The following is a 22,050-nucleotide window of genomic DNA, read 5'->3' on the forward strand; positions in this document are numbered from 1 at the left end:
ATGATGATCGGAAGAAGAAAATGATAAGATTTTGTAGAGAAAAGAAGAAGATTGTAGAGAGAAGGAGGAGAAAATGAAAAACTCAAAAGGTTAAAAATGAAGGATGCATGCAAAAAAGTGACACGAAAATTTGAAAACTTAACTTATTTACTACCGTCAAAACCGATCGTCCACTCTGTAGTCTAGACCTATCTTCTTCTGAATTTCATAAACTCTTGCACCTACCCTATGTTCCACTAACACGGGGTTTTAAGAGTCTGACTCGAAAAAAATACCATTCTTTATTTATTTTGTTATTCGTTACTTTTTTTTAAGTATAAATACTATAATATCTACCTCAATATATTTATAAATGAATATTAAAAATATTTACTTACTTACAAGTAATAAATATTTATAAATATTATGTATTTTTATCATATAATAATATTTGATTATAAAAATTGAGTTATTTTCACTACATAATTATACTTGAAATCAGTTTTTATTCTGATTTATAAAATATTTAATAAAAATACATAAGAGTAAGAATGTATGTAGATAGAAAGGAAGAACGAAAGAGCAAAGGACGTGAGTAATGGATGTTGTCGGTTGATTAATAAAATAAAACATAGTAAATGCAAGGAATTGGGAAGAGAGATAAACAATGCACAAGAATCTAAGTAAGTACGTCAAATAATTTATATTACACCCTTGCTTCCTTTTTTTTTTCCTAAGGATTATTTTATAGAAACTAAAAGTATAATATTTTGTATTAGAATAAAATAATTAAACAACTTTTTATTGTACTCATTTTTTTCTTTTTTCTCTAATACATAATGTGTATATAAATTATTTAATGTAAGGTGTGAAAGTAGATTATAACAAACATCTCTCTATTTTTTGTGGTTTCATTCCATTATATTATTATTTGTTAGGATTTCTTGAAAAACATTATTCAAATATACAGACCTTATATATATTCTCATAATTTTCAAGTTAAAAGAATAATTTTTTATTTATGTCATGTAAGGTTTTATTTTTTTATGTTACGCCAGTATAAAACACTTGGGAAGTTTTACAACATTTAAATCTTAATCTTATGACTTATATACATGATTTCTCAAAAAAAGATTTTAAGGTGGTGAGCAATTAAAAAATATTATAAATTTTGCAGTTGTAATGTATTATAATGTGAAAATTTTGATAATATATTTCAAAATGATTTTAATGGATATTAATCTTATTAATATAAATCTTTAGAAGAAAAAAATGAGGTTGAAAAAAACTTACACTTACCAAAAAAAATCACAATAATAATTAAATTTAAAGATAAAAAATTTAATCATTATATTAACTAAGTTAAACACTATTTTACAAATTAAAAATTATTGATATTTTAAATTGTTTTATTATAAACAAAAAATATAAATAATTTATGAATTAGTGTCTCAATTGATCTCTAAATTTTATTAATTTATTATAAATAATTATAAATTAATCTAAAATCTAATTTATAAATAAATTCAAATTTGAGATGAAGTCTAGTTATTTAAAGAAGCAAGTTTTATACTCTTCTTCATGTACTTAATCTTTTGTAAATAGATTAATCCAGTCAGTGTCCACTTTAGCAAAATTTTTGTTGTAAGTTTCATCTTTTAATTACTATCAATTAGAAAAGTTATTGCATAAAAAATAATTTAAATGGTGATCACTATGTTTTAACACCAATAGTAGGGATGGCAAAAAAAACCGCGCCCGCGGATATCCGCGGATAAAATCCGCGACGGATAGTTGGTACCCGCGGATATTTACTACCCGCGGGTTGCGGGTAGCGGGTTTTTTAATACCCGCTTATAAACGGGTCGGGTGTGGGTATTATACTATCCGTACCTGCGGATATCCGCTACCCGCAAAAAATAAAAACAAAAATTTAATTTATATTTTATTACGTTAAATTTAATTAAAATTAACATTAATTTATATTTTATAAAGTTAAATATAATTAAAATTAAATTTTAATTTATATTTAATTTAATATATATTATATATTATATATTTTTTGTAATTTTCTTTAAATTTTATTATAATATTTTATAAAAATATATTTTTTTAAATATTTGTGGGGTATCCGCGGGTATCCACGGATATCCGCGAGTTTTAAAATATCCGCGGATATTTTTTAAGCGGATATCCGTGCGGGTAGCGGGTCGGATAGCGGGTGGATTTTTTTTTGTCGGGTCGGATTGCGGGTAGGCACTATCCGTGCCCGACCCGACCCGTTGCCATCCCTAACCAATAGTATTAGTTTATTGAGTCAATGTACGAGAGAGAGAGAGTATGTGCTTAATTCACGAGTAATTGCAAACTTTCTTCCACTTCTATCCATGAATTGTTTACTAGTATTACATAACTTGGGAGTTGTGGATCTAATATTTTGAAATGATTGATGGAATAGAAAAAAAGTCATAGAAGGAAAAATTAGAGTTAAACCTATTTAATATATCGAGTTCATATGTAACAACATGAATCATAGTCGACTCACTTAAAATATGCATTGTTTTGCAGACTGATTTGACCATGGATATAAATTTGAGCAACACGAAAGCATGCATTTGACGTTTGGCTATCATCATTGTGTACAATGAACACATAAAACCTGCTGATACAATGTGTGATCATAAAATAATTGTGAGCTAAAAGGACCCATTATATATATTTACCATAGAATGCGATATGAACTAGGCTACGCATGTAATATCATAAAAACCATGGAATTGTTTTCAGAGGTAATGGGTAAAAAAATGGTGAGACAAAAGTATATGATAGTTAAAAAAGGATTAAAACCTGGGTTAGAAGTTGTTTAGTTGTGGCTAAAAGTGGCTTTCTCTTGGATTTGTCTCCTCATATAAACACAAGGCATGCTATCAAACCCTAGATTTGATGTGCATTATTTAATATGCCACAATCATGAATCACATATGTCTACGATCTCCTTATGCACTACTTTGGGTCATTAGTGATTCGTAGCCATCTTCGTTTGACCAATCAATTGTGGGACTCGAGTCCGGAGAAGCAAAATCCATTAACTAAATCACATATTAAATTGTGGTATTTGGAGCAATTACTTTCCACTCACTCACTCATTCTAGGGTGGCTAAATGTATAATAATAAAAGACCCCATAAACAACACATTAATTTGGCTTGTTTTAATTATTGAGTGGAGTCATTTGAATGCAAGAATTCTTCAATGATTGCCACTCTTTCATGGGTTTTGAGTCGAATCTTGGAGGACCCCCATCCTTGGTTTTGGGAATAAGTTTATGAAATTTCTTAATCAGCATAAATAAACCATAAAATGATTTAGTGATGCTAATCATCCATCCACCGAGTTTGTTTAATGTATAATCTATTCCTTGATTGATTACCGAATAATAGCTGACATTTGTTGATTGGTGAGTTAAGGTTGGGCAAATCTCCACAAACATATGCCAAAAAAGTAAAAGGAAAGGGAGAATGGTTGGTGACACATGCCAGAAACGCAAACGAAGTTTTTCTGACTCGTGAACCCAAACGGAGAAAGTTAACGGAAACATTAAAAAGTAACCACTTTTATGTAACAAAAATAACCTTATTCATTTCTTGGATGTGGTACACGCAGTGTCTTGGATTGAAAAAATAAAATGAAACTAGTGCCAAAGTGGGGTCACACTATATATTGACCAATTAAGTTGGTTCCTGCAGATTCAAAGTGTATTTCGTAGCACCCACGAGAAATAAAAAAACCAGAACAGTACAAAATATTTTCAATAAAATATAACTTACCACCTGAATCCTGACAACTACTACTAAAATATTAAATACCATTACATCATACACACCATATTTTGTTGTAAATATAGATAGTATCACCAGATCGTTTTTATCGTCAAAGATTAATGAATTTGCAAACAGATGGAAGAAGAGACTCTCGAACCTTTTCAAGTTTGATTCCTTCGTTGCTTATTTATTTATTTGTTACGTCTTTTAAATTCAGTGCTGTGACTTCTGAGGTTTGATGATGGGCATCGCGAGTTGCATTAAACAATAGGCCCATGTTTGTGTCAACCCTTTCTTACGTTACCACACCATATATATTTATTTTACAAAAATACCTTCGATAAAAAATCATTTCCATTTAATATATCGTTAGAATCATGTCAATAGAAACTTTTGGCTCTAGTCGGTCAGATGTACAACGAAAACCTCTTAATGAAAATATTTTTCCTCATCACAAAGCGGAAAAGAATATCCGGTAGTCAAAATTTTCTTAGCGTACCTCATAAACGCAAATGCCCACCACCTCCACAGGAATTCACCACCATCGCTGCAGCAAAACCCCACACTTCTATTGTCCCATCGTTATATATTATTCAAATAAAAGAAATAAGGGCAGGAAAGGAACTAAAATTAGTGATGGGGTGCAGGAAGCAAAAGAAGCAAAAGCGTAGCCTTATTGCTGTAACACGATATCAAGCCCAACTACAATCTTGTAATCATAGTTGTTTATAATTTTGGTTAACTACTTTTATATTAAAAATTTGAACCAAACTGACAAAATTTAAAGCTAATATATAGTTTTATATTAAAAAAAATTATTCACGAATTTATTCACCCAGTTTTCTTCACCCGCTCATGCAAATATCTCGTACAAGTACATTATTGCAGCATAATTTTTTGTCCACCTTTCAATTTCTGAGCACATCAGCATTCTATGTTCCGATCTTCAGGCCATCCAAACTCCTCCAAGAATGCCAACACAACACCATTTGACCACCCAAAACCAGTCTGCATTGCAAAACAACCCAATCAGATTGATGTGGAACACGAAGATGGTAGAGACGTCATTTACTTGTTTTCTCTCTGAAATAAGTCATATAACAAGTCCGTACAGAAAATTTCTAACATTCAGTCTAAAATAACATCCATACTGAAAATGTCACTAGTCAAATTTCTTCCAGTCAACCAAGTCAGATTATATTTTTCTCAAACGTTTCCCTTGACGAAAAACATAATTGTAAATAGTAATACCTGGGGCACGTATTCGCCTCCACCTCCAAATTCTCCACAATGCTCAACGTCAAGTTTTTCATGCATTAAGCCCGTTTTCTTGTAAACGATATAATTGCTTGTGACCCATCTGGTGGCAATTTCTTCAGCCAATGACCTTGCTTCTTGCGACCCAGATTTTAGAAGGCCTTCCACTAGCATGTGTTGAAGCGGCGCCCAACCATTTGGAAAGTCCCTATTGCAAGTATGTAAGGATCATTGATAAGTGAAACATTTTACCTGTCTTACCCAGTCTCACCCTGCTTATATTACTTACCACTGTTGTCCTGAATCAGTCAAAGAAGTTGCAACTCCAGCGGCACGGACAAGGTTGGAAGTTTTGAGACTTTCAACGACACTAGCCACAAGTGAAGTGTCTTGATAAACATTAAAACATATTTAGTAATCAACTTAAAATGCAGGAAAATGTTTTTTCTTCTATGTTTCACAAAGGTAAACTCATCATAGTGATCAATATCACCCAAGTTCAAAACAATTTAGCCATTGCCTGGTGGTGCTAAAGTTTTATATTCAGCAAAAACAGATTTGAATTAACATGACACCAATGAAAATAAACTGTCACTGCTTAACAGACTTTTAGCAATATTTCATAAAATCACATGCTAATCAACCTCTTTAGAAATCTAGCCACATGTTCAGAGATCAACTATTCAATGTAAGCACTTAGAAATCTACGTTACTTTAAAATTTGGCATTTGGCACCAGTAGGGCCACTTATTAACCTATAATTGGACAGCATAACTGATGAGATAGAAGTCTATAACGGTGTAATTGTCCACACTTCCGAAAATGATCTTAAGAGCCTAGTTCTTCGTGAATAAATGTGTTCAAGGTAACCTCGTGTGAATGAAGTTCAAGCTTGATGATTTACAATAAGGATTGAACCCCAATACTTAACTGATACCACAATGATCGCGATAACTGCTTACGTACTTAAATTTTCTCATTACTCGTTAGTAAAGTTGATATGTTAACACATAAAGCATACCTGAATAAAATGGTTTCATCCACAAAGGAACAAAATTGGAAGCAAATACATTTTTATTCTGGCGCCCGTTTTTCCAAACATGAACCTCCTAAAAGTATCAAATGCACAGTCAGAAGAACCCTCATCTACTGGTAGATTAATACACGTGGTTCCAGGAAATACCTCACATGTATTTTCGAGCCAGTAGTCAAGCCATTGTTTCATGTTTGCATTCCAGAAAACAGAGTCCATTGCCTTCTTTCTAAGATCAGCATTTTCCAGGAACCGTTCAGCAGTGCCATTATCTCCAACAACTTTTGCAAAGAAGGCAATATTAAGTTCCATCTGAACCAATGGGCATTACAGAATTGATAAGGTTGCAGAGAGACACTGATTTCAGGTCTTCTTTTAGATATTAGTATAAGACTTACCCCGAGTATAAATGCATTTAAATCAACAGGTATTACGGAAGTTGTAGCCAATGTTGTGAAATTAGGCGGGTTTCTGCATTAATAGGAACAAGATTGTACTGAACTGTAAGTACTCCTGACTCTTAAACAAGGAAACATGTTAGACCTAAGTCGATGTGTGTTTTTCTGAAAAAGCTAAACATTTGGTTGAAAGTGTGTTGCTTAGGCTTGCCCCTAATGAACATTGTGAGTTACTTTATGAGCATCTGAATACCTAGACATTTATTCAGATGATTTTCATATTTTTTTTCCCTTCTAGGAGGTCTTAGCGTATGTAAAATCTTACCTCATCCATCTAGTGCTGAAATCCCATCCTGATTCAGCAGCTGAAGCCAGGTCACGGTAAAACTGCTGTTTTTCTGAAACACTCGAGAAGTTGGAAGCAAATACCTGGTCCTATGGCATGAATTAGCCAAAGTTATAGTTTAAGTCCCATCTCAATAATACCACAGTTGTTAACAAACCAAACACACCTTAATGGATGATTCTGGCCTGGGTTTGTCCCACATTGCATTATAGCGATTTAAGGTGTGAGTGCAACCTTGAGCATCCAAAATGGTCACCTTGTGTATATCTACAAGATGAAGCAAAAGGTAAACCTACCAAAAAATAGAAGGAACACTACAAATATTACCCAACCGCAGACAATAGTGATCGAGGCAAAAAGTAGTAGCGTAATTAATACCTGAATTCCAAAATTCATACTCTTTGATTAGTGCAGGTAGAGATCTTTTAACCAATTCCACGTCACCGGTGGTACGGTATATCTCATAAATCATAGCGCTTAAAAGAGGAGGCTGGCTATAATATCATAGTAAAATTTATAGTCACTTTTTCAGTTTGAGGGTACGAATTATACAATGACTTCCTTTTATTTCAAAAGGAGCGGTCCAGATATAAGCAAGAGTGGCATTTTCCTCCCATCTACAGATTTGAATGAGAATGGCATGATATCAAGGTAAAAAAGACTTGAGTAAAATCATGCTCCAAAATCCGTTCGAAACTTACTCGTTAGGTTGTTTTTAAATTATAAAACTAGAAAAAAAAATGATCTTTTAGGTGACAAATGGCATCTAATTCAATGAAAGGATCAAAATTATTAACGTTGTAAGAAAATGTGTATAGATAAATCATAAGCTACAACAAAACCTGAAAAATAAAGGTCCAAACTGAGACATGAGTAGTAATACACTTCTTCTAAATCCTCCTAATGCGTGGTTGAAAAATATAAAGGCATGCAATATATTATGAATGTGAAAAATGTGTTATACTTTATTCATTTAGTAAGTAGGAAATTAGTAAAATACTATATAGATGATTCTATTTCATACCCCGGGACAATAATTTCACATTGACAACACTTTTCGCCTTTTTAAACACGGTAAATTGCTAAGTGATGATAGAAGTTAAATTTATCAGTAAGTTATAGAGATTTTTATGTACAATTGTGCATAAATAGTGATGAGAAGACAAACATAGAAAGTTTGTTATATTGAAAAGGAAAGTATTTATATTGGAAATTCAAAAGTCATTAAATACTATTTTTAAGGGTGAAACTTACATTTCAATATAAGGAAATGAAGGAACTATAAATAACAAAAGATATAGACACCACTACATCTTTGTCACCTAAAGAAATTTAATAAGGCATACTTAACGTCTTCATTCATGCTACAAATCCATGTACAGTGTACATATCTAAGCTATATTCATCAAGATACAACAGATAAAAAAAAAATCCTAGTCAAAACAACAAATTAATTATTGCACGATCTTAAACCGCCACATCTCTATAACTACCAAACATTCCCAGCTTAGAAGAAACAATTAAAAAAATTCAGTTAATATAATAATAATAATAATAATAATAATAATAATAATAATAATAATAATAATAATAATAATAATAACATTTAAGTAATGTAGAGAGTACCTCCTGTTACTGTAGTATGCTCTAGCACCATTAAGAACAAATCCATATTGTTCTATCAAGGAAATGAGGTTGGTCACAATAGCAGTAGCAGTGTCGTGCATTTTACTCGCGATCAGGCCCCTAAAGCCCAAAAACAAAGCCCAGTGAGCAGGGCCGGACCGAGGCCCAGTAGTAATAACTAAGTGCAGGAACAAACAAAAAATTAAAAATAAACGGACCTAATAACCCAGTAAGAATCCCAGTAATAAACCTCGCGAAAACGCGAACCGGGAATGACAACGGAACCGGGGAGAGGGAGCAGCGTATGCAAATCCGGGTGCGCCTGCACCGCATCGGATACTTTCCGGGTCAAGTTTTTCCAAAGCCAATGGACCTGCAAGGCCCAGGCCCGCACCTGAGGGTGTTTGACCTTGGGCAAGAAACCCTCCGGTTCGCGAACGAAATCGTGTGGGGTCAGGTGCACCAGATCGTCCCCTGCACCTCCGAAATAGGCTTCTAGAAAGCGCTTTAAATCTTCAGCCGGCACGGTGCCGTCGGCGTTACGCGGAAGCTTCTGGAACGCGTCCTGGGTGACGGATAGTGCGAACTTAAGAGGCACGTCGACGTAGGTCTTGGGATCGAAATCGGGACCGCCGAACGCTTCGAAGGCGGTTTTTTGGAGGCGTTGGAGGAAGGAGAGGAGAGAGGTGGAGGGCGTGACGGCCATGGCACAGTGTGATGATGATAACGATGACGATGTTGCTGTTACAGTGAGAAGTGTCAGTGAGACATGAATTAGCCATGTGCAGATGTGTGACTTTTCAGGCATTTTTGTTTGACTTTGGGAGAAAATTTGGCAATGAATCGATGAAACAGAAAAAGAAAGAAAGAATTAACGAATGATTACGACGAATAAGAAAACAAATCTGCGAAGCCGGCGATTGACGCTAGGTGTTACGACGAGGCTGAGTTTGTTGGTTTCGTAAATATTTCTTATATTGAAAATAACACTTTTATATTGAAAATAACACTTTTACAGAAATACTGAATATAAACACAAGGGTGATGACTAACTGCACTAAAAAACTCACTCTCAGAACACTCTATGCAACTCTTGCTTTTAACCTTGCAGTCTTCTATAAAGACTGAAACAACACATTATGGTGGTGGCAATGCAACTCTTGCTTTTCTACATTGGTTGCTTTAAGACTATAGATTCTCCATTAAATCTTTGGTGTTATTCTCTACTAGCTAAGTGTTTGGGACGTGGGGTCCCAGATCTAAGTTATGCCATGGTTAATAGGTAACTTTTCTTCGTGTCTTAAACATTTATTTAAAAAATTTGTATGAAATTTTAATAAAAATGAATATAACTACATTCAAACATGAATAATTATGATTTAAATTTAAGTTAATTAATTTTACGATTGTTATGATTTAGTATTATTAAAATTGATTAATCTGATAAATTATTAGACAGTCTTTTACGTAATTATTCAGATTTAATAATTTGTCATTCAAATTATCTGATTAATCATTTGATTTTATATATAATTAGACGATTTGTTAGATAATTTTCCAGACTTATCATTTATGATTATCCATTCGAATTATAATTAACCAAAGGATTATACTTTATATTACCCATTTGTAACTTGATTGTAGCAAAGAAGCAAGACAATCTTCTAGTTGCTTTTTTTTAAGAATAATAATATCACACACTTTTATATTTATTTAACATATAATATAAAAATAAAATAATTATAAACGATTAAATTTTTGTATTTAAAAAAAATAAGAAAAAATAATATCAAATAAATATACAAAATATAAGTATATCAAAAGAATATATATTTTTTAATGATTAAAATGTGTGGTACGCATTAAAACCATGTGGGGCCATTTAAATTTTATTATACAAAGTTCGACCTTTGCTTGGGATGCTCTTTTCTTGCCATTGGTTAACTTTTGGTATTAATGTCCCGCCATTCCTTCAATAATAAAATAGTGTTTTCTCTTACAGCTTAAAACATATTTATAACTAGTGAAAAAGAAAGAATGGACACGAATATTCTCGTTTGAAAAATAATTTAAAAGGAAAATAATGAATTTCATTCTTTAAATTGAAATCGAAATTGCCTAATGCTTTCAATGAGATTACTGTATCTTAAAAAATTCTTCTTATCAAGTAAAGGAAACATTTTTCTCAAGACTTCAATGAGTACTTAAAAATGTCATTCACATTATGAGTAGAAAATAAATTGGCATCTTGATCTTTATTACGTGGTACAACCATTTATTATTTAGTCTGGAAAGAATGACGATTCATTACGGCAAAAATTACATTTTATGACATAAAAAATGACGTATAAATTGTTACATTTTATGATATACAAAAATAACGTATAAACTGAAAACATAGTTTTGGATATTATAATAGATATGCATATTTTATGACATAGCATGTGAAATGAGCACATGTAACTATTTTTCTTCCTTTCATATCCTTTAATTCTTTCTCAACTAATTGTATTAGTTTGATCATTAAAAGTCTAGTATTAGTTTGATTAGTAAGTATCTAGACTATAATTAATATAATTCGTTATTTAGTATGCTCATTTTTTTTAGAAATTAGAAACATAGCTGTAATTATTTACCAACCATGTGGTTAAGGCTCGGGCTTTCCTTTCAAATAAAAGATAAAACAATTCTTCTATTTTTAACCTTCTGTTGCTAAAATAAAGAGACACAATAACAAATTATTTTAGCATGTAATTGGAATAAATTGGTCACTTTGATGCTCTAAAACAATTATGCTGAAAGCTCACATCTGAGCTCAATACTTTCTCATGTAAAAAAGATGTTCGCACATTATTAATTAATGAATTAAATATATTTTTAGTTTATTAATTTTAAATAAAAATTAAAATTACTTCTCTTCAAAATTTTAGACTAATTTAATATTTTATTGTTAAAACTACGTAAATTTAAGTTTTTTTAACTAAATTTTGTTAAATTTAGTTGAGATCTCAAATATGTTTCTTAATTAATATTTAATATTTGATATTTTAAACACGTTTTTTAATAATTAATATTAAAGTGAAAATGTATCTGTATAAACAATCTAAATAATATTCAAAAATGTATTTGAAACATCAAATAAATTTAACAAAATTTATATTAAAAAAATATATTACGTCAAATAAACAAGATCAAAGCTCGAAGCCTTTGAACTGTTGTGCAGATACATATTTCTTAATGCATCCAAAGTAAATTTTACATGCAGTTTTTGACGCGGTAGCACCAAAGATCAATGCCTTTATTTGGGTACCAGGGGTAGAGGGTAAATCTCAAAATGGTGGTGTTTGTAAGCTACATGCAGTTTATTTTGGTGCCAGGTTTCACAATTTCAGTAAGCCAATAAACTAACAAGGATGCTTTATTTTTAAAAATGTATAAAAGTATAAATACTCCAGTATTTCGCCCAAATCATACACGTTATCATTATTAATGTGAGAGGAAAATGTTATGAATGTTACTTTAACAAATATATTAAGTTGTTTTAACTGCACGGGAGATGACGAAAGCCTGCATTATTATCAATTGAAAGTAACTAATATTATAAAGCGGTTCAAAGGACTCAATTTTAATATAATTTAATAAATGGATTCTTTGATTTATTTAGACTCGAATTCCAAGACAAATGTGCCATTATTATAACTAAAAACTCAAGCCATGCAGATAAAATTATATAATAACAAGCCCTGAATAAAGAATCTCTAAGGAGTTGTGTAGCACCTAAATAAAGAATCTCGAAGGTTTCTGTATTTTATAAATCATAATATATGATACTATTTCCACGATATTCTCTTACATGGCATAAGTTGTTGCCTCTCAAACCCACAAGAACACGAGACTATCCTCGTGCTAACTTCATAAAGGCTGTCCATGATATTCTTACATATGTTGCACGAATAAAATCAGGTTGCAAAATGTAGTTGCCATGGAATGAGTTTGGAAATCAATTTCATATGTAATGGCTTGAAGTAAAATTGTGTCGATGTTTATTTCCGTAAAGGTTTCTAGGGTGTTTTTGCTTAAATATTAGTTTATATAAATTAGCATCAAGACCGTAGCTTTCTTAGTAAAAGGAATTGGAGATTGCAAGTTATTCTTGAAATCTCATTTAGTTTAAAAATGTCAGACTTTACTTCTTCTTATCATTTTTTCGAATTTAGTGCCATTTTTTTTTCATGCACTTAATTTTTAACAATTTTAATTGCTCAAATTTCATGTATTCATCAACTTACACATACAACATTTAACATAAATGTTGACTTATCAATAGGGAAAACTATTGATGACTATGTAGTAAATAGTTATATAAACAATTATACTGATGCCATGCAGAATCAAAACAGTAGAGAATCAAAATTGTACAATTAAAAGGGTATGAAATCAATTCCAAGAAATGAAAATAATAAAAAGGAGCAACAGTATAATTAAATTTAAAAATAATTATTTGAGTTAAAATAATCTCACTGAGTGCAAAGGTCCACACATTACTTGTATATTTCTCTTTCAGTTTGACAGGATCATGATGAGAGAAACCCCCAGTCAGTCAATCTTAAAGCATTTATACTTATCCAATAGAAAAATTAGAGGCAAGACAGTTTCTTTGTCTTTTGGCAGTAAATGGGGAGGCAGAGCAGAGAAGACAGCAGTCCCGGGATTCCGGACGTTAGACCAGAGAAGCCCAAGACCACGACTTAAAGCAGAAAATCTGTTCTATGTTTGACCGCAGAAAGCTAACTCCAATTACTAATAACTATTTGCCTTTACTTTCACCACTTTTATTGACTTCAAACTCAAAGCGCACTCGAACAAAATCTGAGTAACTTCTATAGACAGACTTCTACCGAGACACATTCCTTTGACGCAAGAGAAAAATTCCAACAGGGATAGTTTGGAAAAACAGAAACCAGATCATGGACACTTCCACGTCCACAGAAAAGCAAGACAAGTTTCAGGCACCAAAAGGTAGAATTTTGAAAGAGAAGAGAGCAAAGCTTTACATAATTCGTCGATGCATAGTCATGCTTCTATGTTGGAAGGAGAATCGAGAGCAGTAAAATCGGTAAAATATTCAAAACAGCATTGACTGTCTGTTCGTGTTGTGTTTTCGTATCATTCTAACGAAAATAAATTGGTTATAACACTGCAGTGATCATGAGCAAAGAACCAGCAAGTCCCGATTATCTGCCAGAGAGAAGCACTGCATGCATACCAAAAGCAACAATTGAAGAAAGATTTTCCACCTAGCCAGTGAATATGACACTGTTGATCTTCTATAATTCTTTTCATTCTGTAAGTTATTGTTTCCAACTACAAAGCAATACATCCGATAGGATACTGAGTGATTCATCCACACACGAGCACATGTAAAGAGTTAAGTGGGAAAGAGGAGAAAGATGAAACCTAGAAAGAAAAGGGAACAGCATAAGCACAAATTAGTCTCACTTTCACATTGCATGTCTATGCTTAAAAATACCAGTCTCCATTACAGATATTAGAGATATTTATTTCCCATATCCAGCATCCACTATAACGAAAAAAAATAAATACACTACAGGGCACTCCACTTAACACCTTTTCCAAAAGTTAGAATACGGACAGGGAATCAATCTTAACGAGAATTATTAACCAGAATGAAATCTAATCCTCCTCCGAGCATATTTTAAAGCTAAATCTACTCTAAATCTATAATTCTACTTCCAAGACAGATCTCCCTGTATAGACTTAATAAATTTTGCAGACTAAACCAATGACAATTGAGAAATCATTGGTTTATACTACTTCTGGCCTTCTTATTGCAAGGGAAATCTCTTTTTTATATGATCCCTTCAGATTGTGCCCAACAATTTTCTTTTGTTTGCAAAGATGCTAAGAGGAGATGAGTTAGTTAATTGGATAAAAAGAGTGAAAATCTAAATAGTTTTGAGGATAATTTTAGAAAAATATAAACTAAGAAATTTAATACTACTAACTAAATTCCTTAACTTTTGTTATATAGGATGGCAGGTAGTAACGTTTAACAATAACAACTTTTTTGGTATTGTCCAACTATTTTACATTTATGAACTAAGAAAAATTGAACTTCCTGCTAAATTATTGTGTCTGGATTGAATATCAGGTTTTGGAGGTATAACACTCCCATGTACAATCCTCAGAAATAAATCTGCATAAGAGTTGCTTCACTTCCTTCCATTTCGTTTTCTATCCCAGCATACTATCGTTCACATAGAATAAATAACTTGTTTAGGCAATAATTTTAAAGAAATATCCTTCACACGAGTTTTCCCAGAAGAACCAAAATGTTGGGTATGCAAAATTTAAACCAGTCATTTGACACCCCCAAAACTAGAATTTGTGATCAGCTCATTATGTATATAAGCATCAGGTGATACGTACGTGTAATCCAAATAACTGCTATAAGACCAGCTACACTAAACCTCATCTTAAACTTGATTTATTTCCGTTAGCGTTTACATTTTATTCGATATGTGGAAGACAAGGGCAATGGTGTACGTGTCTATTCTTTTTTATAACTTTTAGACATTTTTCCCTATTCATCCAATAATTCTAAATATTTCACTGAACACAGCAATAATGTTTCATCACATGTCATCTCGTGTTTTTAGAAATTTGAAACCATTATCTCCAGTGTACTAACATTTCTGTGAGTTGTTCTTAGCAATGTACCAAGGCTCAATCCACAATGGACCACCCCAACGTAATAAATGAATCAGGACCTAGGCCTAGCTAGAGAACTCGTAATGAAAACAGAGCTCTGAGACAGTACTGCAACATCTAAACGCTTCGCTTGTGGGTACATTCAAATTAAATCCATGACTAATACGATATTTCCAACGGATAATTCAAAGAATTGCCCAAACCAAAATACAAAAAGCATCAACGGAGCATAATTGAAATAGCGTCAATAACATATCACAACAATGAGATAAAATAAATAGATAGAAATAAATAATAGAATTAATATAAATATATGAGCATGTAATAATCAGATAATTATATATGTAGACAGGCAAAAAATGGCATCACATTTTTTTTTCAAAAAATTGAAGCAACGAAAAGCGGAATTCCTTACATAACAACACACACGCGAAAAGAGGAAAAGGAAAAAGGTCTATACATAGCAGCAGCAGCCACGACGTCGTATGGCCTCAAACGGGGAGGTTGGAGACGTCATTTGTTTTTTCAGCGTTGACCGGGGCAGAGGCGGGATTGGAGTTGACGGCAGTGGGGGTGGTGGCGGCGGTGGGAGTGGCGGTGGTGGTGGAATAGTAATCGTCTTCGTCGTCGTCGTTGTCGGGGTCAGAGGTTGCGACGTTGACGCAAGAAAAGCGTTCCAAGGAAGAAAAGAAGGCGGAAGAGACGGTGGAGCCAAGCCACATGGCCACCTGGTCGATCTTCCAATCGGATCCGTTGTTGTCCATCGTCGGCGCCGAATCAGATCTCAGTTTCCTTCTTTCTGTCTTTTTTTCCTTTCTCTCTTTCGTTCTTCCAAGGGAACCGTGTTTTGGTTTTAGGAGCAAGAAATGGTGAGAAAGAGGCACATAACGGAAATGACCGCGTTACCCCTTCTATCGTTGTTTTTCTCGCTTTGTTAATTGTGTTGTATAAACCAGTAATTAATTAATTAATTAATTACAAACCAGTAATTAATTAATTACAAACCATTAATTAATTGATTAATTAACTAATTAATGTTTTTTTCTATTATTGGTAAATGCCAATTTTGCTAGAGTCTGGACTCATTGTGGCTTGGGCTTACCGTCACTGCCCAAAGTTTTCTTTAGGCCATGTATATGTTACCTTTACCTTATATTATTAATTTATTAAATTTTGATTTCCCACTAAAGCAATGTTAGTAACTTATTCAGGTTTGAAATATAGTTCAATTTTGGGATGATTTAATTCATTAAATTATATTGTTATATTAATTTAAATTAATATCAAATCATGTATTTTCGCATTTCAATAAATTAAGATAATTGTGACAGGTATGGTTCAAATTAATTCACAACCTTAATATCCAATATAGTTCAAATTAATTGATAGAGAAAAAAATTTGTAGAAAAATATTATGATAATTGGAAATTTGAATTCACGTTGAATTTTAGCATAACTTTTTTTATATAATAAGTTTTAGGTATGAACTAAATAAACTTACGCTGAGTTAATAATAATCCTTCTAAGTACCTATGAATTGTATTCTTCTTTCTTCTCTATAAAGCATGTTCCAACGTCTCAACGTGGGAGAGTAATGATCAAATTATTATTGATAGTTTAGGTATTCCATTTAAGCTTTCAGGAAAAGTCACTCACGGATCATAAGGTGTTTTTCTCCTCCACATTCTTTACACTAAGTATAATTTCTAATAAAATAAATAAATTAATGCTCAATAAATATAAAAATAATGTTTTATTATGTCCTCCTGAAGACGTGTCACCCTAATAGTTGGTTAGTTATTTCTAGATGTAAATTAAATAAATTGTTTATTTCTTAATTAAGATTTTAGTGTGTTCATCTTAGTTAAAAAAAGTTGTCAAATCTTATTGCTTTGTTTTGCCCTATTGTACTATCATTGTTAAATGCCTTATTTATTGTCTTGTCATATTATCCACCAAATCCTTCGTTTTAATATTATGCAAATTCAACACATGAAACTTACTTTTATTAATGTTTTATTGCTGTGTATCATTACTCAAAATTACTTAAAATGTAATAGCTTGTATCTAATTTTAGCTAGATCTTCTTAAGCTTTATTGTTTTATCATCACCAACCAATCTCCACACAAATCATTATAATCCTTATCCATGTGATTGAAATGTATGGATTCATGAAATTGCATGTTGCTCTTTTACCTAGCTTTTGAGAATCATTCCTCTCTTTTATATATAGTATTTTATTTATTATAATTATGTATTTTTTTTTCATAGGTGTTGAATTGAATTCAACAGTGTCATGTTGAAAATTGTATCTAAGTTGAAAGTTCACAATTTGAAGCGATTGCATGATGTAATGAGAAAAAACGTGTTGATTGCTATTTCACCGTGCAACCAAATATGCAATTAGAGGACATTTAATGTGTATATTAATTTTCAGCAATAAATTTTACTATTTGACATCTGTCTCACGAAAGGAATTATATTCAAGTGACAGATATTTATTACTGTATCTTATGCCACTTGGGCTTATACCCATGCTTGCATAATATTGTAGTTTATGCAATATGTAACTTCTGCTTTGTTTTAATTCTAATCTTAAAACAAATTAAAGTATTTATATTCAATGTATTTTGGACACCAAAAATACAAGAGCTAGGAGACTCTCAACTTCCATCTTTATAAAAAATTAAAAACTCCGATTAACCTACTCTACTGCTCAATCTTTGCATGCTACTGCATAATCAACAGACACAAGCCAAGTTATAGCGAACATCTCTAGAGCTCGTCGTGAGAATCATCATCGTCCTCACCTGATGCACCACCACCTGGGGCTCCTCCTGATCTCTGATAGACAGCACTGATGATTGGGTTGCAAACGGCTTCCACCTCCTTAAGCTTCTCCTCATATTCTTCTTTCTCCACACTCTGGTTGTCATCAAGCCATTCCAATGCTTCCTTCACTGCACTCTCTATTTTCTCCTTTTCATCTGACTCCAACTTGTCAGCAAGCTTGTCCTTGTCGCTGATCTGATTTTTCATGTTGTAGACGTAGGTTTCAAGACTGTTACGAGCATCAATCCTCTCTTTCACCTTTTTGTCTTCCTCCGCAAACTCCTCCGCCTCACGGACCATTCTCTCGATTTCCTCCTGGCTCAGACGTCCCTTTTCATTTGTAATCGTGATCTTCTCTGATTTTCCAGTGCCTTTGTCTTCTGCTTTCACATTCAGGATGCCATTTGCGTCAACTTCAAAGGTCACTTCAATTTGAGGGGTACCCCTTTTCAATTACCACATAACATACCAGTCAGTTACAGATATCAATTGAAGCACTATCTTTAGAGCACACCATCATCGTCAAAGCACGAAACTAACCTTGGAGCTGGAGGAATTCCTGACAGATCAAATTTCCCAAGCAGACGGCAGTCCTTTGTGAGACTCCTCTCACCTTCGAAAACCTATGTATTAAGAAAAGGAATTGAATTATTAAAGTAAGTTATACAGACATGCATTTTGGATTCAGAAAAAACCGAGCATCGTTCACTTTAATGCAGTCGAACAAGGGAATCATACCTGAATGGAGACAGTGGTCTGCTGGTCCTGGTAGGTGGTAAACACCTGAGATTTCTTTGTAGGGATAACAGTGTTTCTGGGAATCAACTTTGTCATCACTCCACCAACAGTTTCAATTCCAAGGGTGAGGGGAGCCACATCCAGGAGAAGGATATCTGCATCCAGAGTGCCCCAAAACAATTAGACAATGTAATTCTAAACAATCTACTTATTGTATAAATAATTTTTTATGACTTCTGGACACGTAATGAAAAATTACAAGTACAGACTATGGTACCTTTGGTTTCTTCACCCCCCTCTCCGCTCAAAATGCTTCCTTGCACTGCAGCACCATAGGCAACTGCTTCATCAGGGTTGACACCCTTGTTTGGCTCCTTTCCGTCAAAGTAATCCTTCAAAAGCTGTTGAACCTTCGGAATCCTTGTGCTTCCACCGACGAGAACAATCTCATCGATCTGATTCTTCTGTAATCCAGCATCTTCCATAGCCTTCTTCACTGGTCCCATTGTCTTCCGGAACAAGTCATTGTTCAACTCCTCAAACCGAGCTCGGGTGAGTGGCTCAGAGAAATCAACACCATCAAAAAGTGATTCAATTTCCACGCGGACCTGGTGCTGGCTACTGAGAGATCTCTTCGCACGCTCTGCCTCTCTCCTGAGCTTGCCAAGTGCTCTGTTGTCCTTGCTAATATCCTTTCCATGCTTCTTCTTGATCAATTTAATGAAGTACTCCATTATTCTCTGGTCAAAGTCCTCACCTGGTAAGGGGAAGTAGACACAGCAGGCGATAACATCAGACGAAAACTTCGTGGAAATCAAAGGAAACCTTCATGGACATAATCATCTTTCTTCTAAATAATAATTTCATCATATCAAGACTTGTTAACAAAATTACCTCCAAGATGAGTATCTCCATTTGTTGCAAGAACCTCAAAAACACCATTATCAATTGTCAAGATACTGACATCAAATGTCCCACCTCCAAGATCAAAGACTAGAATGTTCTTCTCGCCACCTTTCTTGTCCAATCCATAAGCAATGGCAGCAGCAGTGGGTTCGTTAATAATTCTAGCAACATTGAGACCAGCAATGACACCAGCGTCCTTGGTGGCCTGCCTCTGAGCATCATTGAAGTAAGCTGTGTATTTGATAGAACCAATGTCATAAATTATGATAAAAACAAAAACAGGATGAATTGAAAACAATCAATATTACAGGAGTGATATCATGAGTCGTTCCAGTTACCTGGAACAGTGACCACAGCATCATTAATTTTCTTCCCAAGGAATGCTTCCGCGGTTTCCTTCATCTTAGTCAGAATCATGGCACTGATTTCCTCAGGGCTGAACACCTTATTCTCACCATCCTTAATTTTTACCTCTATGTAAGGTTTTCCATCCTTGTTGACAATTTTGTAAGGAACGAGCTTCATGTCTCTCTGAACTTCCTTATCTTGAAACCTGAAAAATGATAAGAGTCAGATACCTTTGTTCTCATCAAATTTTATAGACCAGAATAAAAAACTTGAGAATGCCTTACTTTCTTCCAATAAGTCTCTTAACATCGAAGACGGTCCTTTCGGGGTTGACAGCTGCCTGATTTTTGGCAGCCTCCCCAATGAGTCTCTCACTGTCGGTGAAGGCAACCCACGATGGAGTGATACGGTTACCTTGGTCATTGGCTATGATTTCAACATGGCCATTCTTATAAACACCAACACATGAATAGGTCGTTCCAAGATCAATTCCAATGACCGTCCCCAACTTGGTTGCTTCCTCCTTTGCAATGGAAATTGCAAATAGACATCCTGAAATGCAATCTCTCGAAGTTAATTACAATGTAAACTTGAACTAGTTAATTGATGACAAACTGAACCGCGTAAAGTAAGTATTCTCCGTCATTCATTAGAATATAAATATTTTACATTACATACACATGCAAAAGAAATCAGAAATGCGATCAAATATCACTAACTGATTTTCTCATCAACAAGATTACTTAATTACTCTTACTAACTTTGGTGAAGGAGGCAAGCCCTGTCCTAAAAGGAATAAATCAATTATCATAAAAGAAAAAAAAAATCTGTATTTTGCATCATTAGAAACATAACTGGTATTGAATAAGAATCATGCATCATGAAAAATCACGAGTAATATGCGATCAAAGATTTGATTTATTATATATCTGATTCAAATTGCATTACGATACAAGAAACCAAATTAATAAGCATGCACTGTAATGAATGTAATATCGCACGAAACATGCGGGAAAAAAAAGGTTTATGCAGCATCATTATTGCGAAATTTTAAGGAAATAAAATAAAGGTAACAACAACGACAAAAATCAAAACTACGAGCAACCATTATCAACACGTTTATTAAACTTCACTGACTGTGATTAATAACGTGTATAAAAATAAACTTAAAAACACAGAAATTCGAATGCAGTGATGAGAATGTTTAGGATCCCATCAGATCCATGAAAATAGAGAATCCAAACAAACAATCACAAAAAGGTTGAAAGAAATCGCAGTGAGAAGGTTTTTGCTACATTGAAAAGAGACAGAGAAAGCAACGAGATCTGAACGATACCTAAAGAAACAATGGCAAGAGGAAGCAGAGACCCGCGTGAAAACGAGCGAGCCATGGTGTCAAGTTTTCTTCTCTTCTCTCGATGAATCGCAGTTCGGTGAGTTCACCTCAGAGACCTTGTAACAGCCCCATTCATTTATAGATCTCTTCGGAAAGTTGGAGCATGTCACACGTGGTGACGTGGACCAATTGCGATTCCTGAAAGGATGGTTTGGCCAATAAAAATGGTCCTTTTGCATGGAAACACCTCACTCCTTCTCATTATTTGATATAGAAAATTACATACCAAAATAAATGTTCTTCTATATGCAAATAAATAAATCTCGTAATAAATTCACTTATGTGATTTAAGTGTTTTTTTTTTATTTTATTAACATGTTCTTTTATTTTCAAGCATTTGTACTTTTTTTTTCACATTTGATTGTGCGGTTTTCATTCTAACATAAATTAAGAGAAAATTAGTTTTTCACTTGAGTGGTGTAAATTTTTTAAAATATGAAGCAAAATGCACAAAAATTAATAAATAATTAAAATATTAAATGTGTGATAAAAAATTGTTTTCTTTGTTGAAATATCAATACCAATAATATAATTGGCTTGTTTAACGGACTATAAAATTACTTTTATATATTATTTAAGATTAAATATATTTTTGGTTTTTAATTTTTAATAAAAATTGAAATTGTTTTTATTTTATT

General features: G+C 33.2%; 3 protein-coding genes across 6 annotated transcripts; all 3 read right to left on the minus strand.

Annotated features, from left to right (window-relative positions):
• Positions 1-4,571: 4,571 nt before the first annotated feature.
• LOC124820016 (trehalase-like) lies at positions 4,572-9,654 on the minus strand. 4 transcript variants are annotated; one of them, XM_088103175.1, is made up of 12 exons: positions 9,530-9,654; positions 8,678-9,200; positions 8,460-8,579; positions 7,212-7,327; positions 7,000-7,100; positions 6,813-6,922; positions 6,488-6,560; positions 6,240-6,401; positions 6,078-6,165; positions 5,346-5,445; positions 5,051-5,264; positions 4,572-4,807 (listed from the first exon to the last, which is right to left on the minus strand). In XM_088103175.1, exons 2-12 carry the CDS (start codon positions 9,163-9,165, stop codon positions 4,724-4,726), a joined length of 1,656 nt encoding a protein of 551 aa, XP_087959301.1. In that variant the 5' UTR covers positions 9,166-9,200; positions 9,530-9,654; the 3' UTR covers positions 4,572-4,723. The 4 variants fall into 4 exon arrangements, with proteins under 4 accessions (XP_087959301.1, XP_087959300.1, XP_087959298.1 ...); XM_088103174.1 differs by lacking the exon at positions 9,530-9,654 and adding an exon at positions 9,346-9,523; XM_088103172.1 differs by lacking the exon at positions 9,530-9,654 and having other exon boundaries at positions 8,678-9,523.
• Positions 9,655-12,910: 3,256 nt separating this feature from the next.
• On the minus strand, positions 12,911-16,063 carry LOC124820017 (uncharacterized). The gene is made up of 2 exons (XM_047291631.2): positions 15,652-16,063; positions 12,911-13,916 (listed from the first exon to the last, which is right to left on the minus strand). Exon 1 carries the CDS (start codon positions 15,953-15,955, stop codon positions 15,683-15,685), a length of 273 nt encoding a protein of 90 aa, XP_047147587.1. The 5' UTR covers positions 15,956-16,063; the 3' UTR covers positions 12,911-13,916; positions 15,652-15,682.
• A 1,724-nt stretch (positions 16,064-17,787) lies between these two features.
• LOC124820015 (luminal-binding protein) lies at positions 17,788-21,503 on the minus strand. The gene is made up of 8 exons (XM_088103171.1): positions 21,353-21,503; positions 20,301-20,568; positions 20,007-20,221; positions 19,657-19,899; positions 19,040-19,519; positions 18,763-18,917; positions 18,565-18,647; positions 17,788-18,469 (listed from the first exon to the last, which is right to left on the minus strand). The coding sequence occupies exons 1-8, from the start codon at positions 21,405-21,407 to the stop codon at positions 17,968-17,970; spliced, it is 2,001 nt and encodes a 666-aa protein (XP_087959297.1). The 5' UTR covers positions 21,408-21,503; the 3' UTR covers positions 17,788-17,967.
• Positions 21,504-22,050: the final 547 nt, after the last annotated feature.

Source organism: Vigna umbellata, chromosome 1 (genome assembly GCF_029865625.1).
Source record: "Vigna umbellata cultivar VRB3 chromosome 1, Vumbellata_1.0, whole genome shotgun sequence".
NCBI lineage: Eukaryota > Viridiplantae > Streptophyta > Magnoliopsida > Fabales > Fabaceae > Vigna > Vigna umbellata.

Coding starts and splice junctions, on each gene's coding strand:
- LOC124820016 (XM_088103172.1), bottom strand. CDS start 9,267: ATGCCTGAAAAGTCACACATCTGCACATGGCTAATTCATGTCTCACTG. Junction 7,101..7,211: donor GTATGAATTTTGGAATTCAG/GTATTAATTACG, acceptor TTCATCTTGTAG/ATATACACAAGGTGACCATT. Junction 6,402..6,487: donor TAAATGCATTTATACTCGGG/GTAAGTCTTATA, acceptor CCATTGGTTCAG/ATGGAACTTAATATTGCCTT.
- LOC124820017 (XM_047291631.2), bottom strand. CDS start 15,955: ATGGACAACAACGGATCCGATTGGAAGATCGACCAGGTGGCCATGTGG.
- LOC124820015 (XM_088103171.1), bottom strand. CDS start 21,407: ATGGCTCGCTCGTTTTCACGCGGGTCTCTGCTTCCTCTTGCCATTGTT. Junction 20,569..21,352: donor TCTTGCCATTGTTTCTTTAG/GTATCGTTCAGA, acceptor ATTGCATTTCAG/GATGTCTATTTGCAATTTCC. Junction 18,918..19,039: donor GGGGGGTGAAGAAACCAAAG/GTACCATAGTCT, acceptor CTCTGGATGCAG/ATATCCTTCTCCTGGATGTG.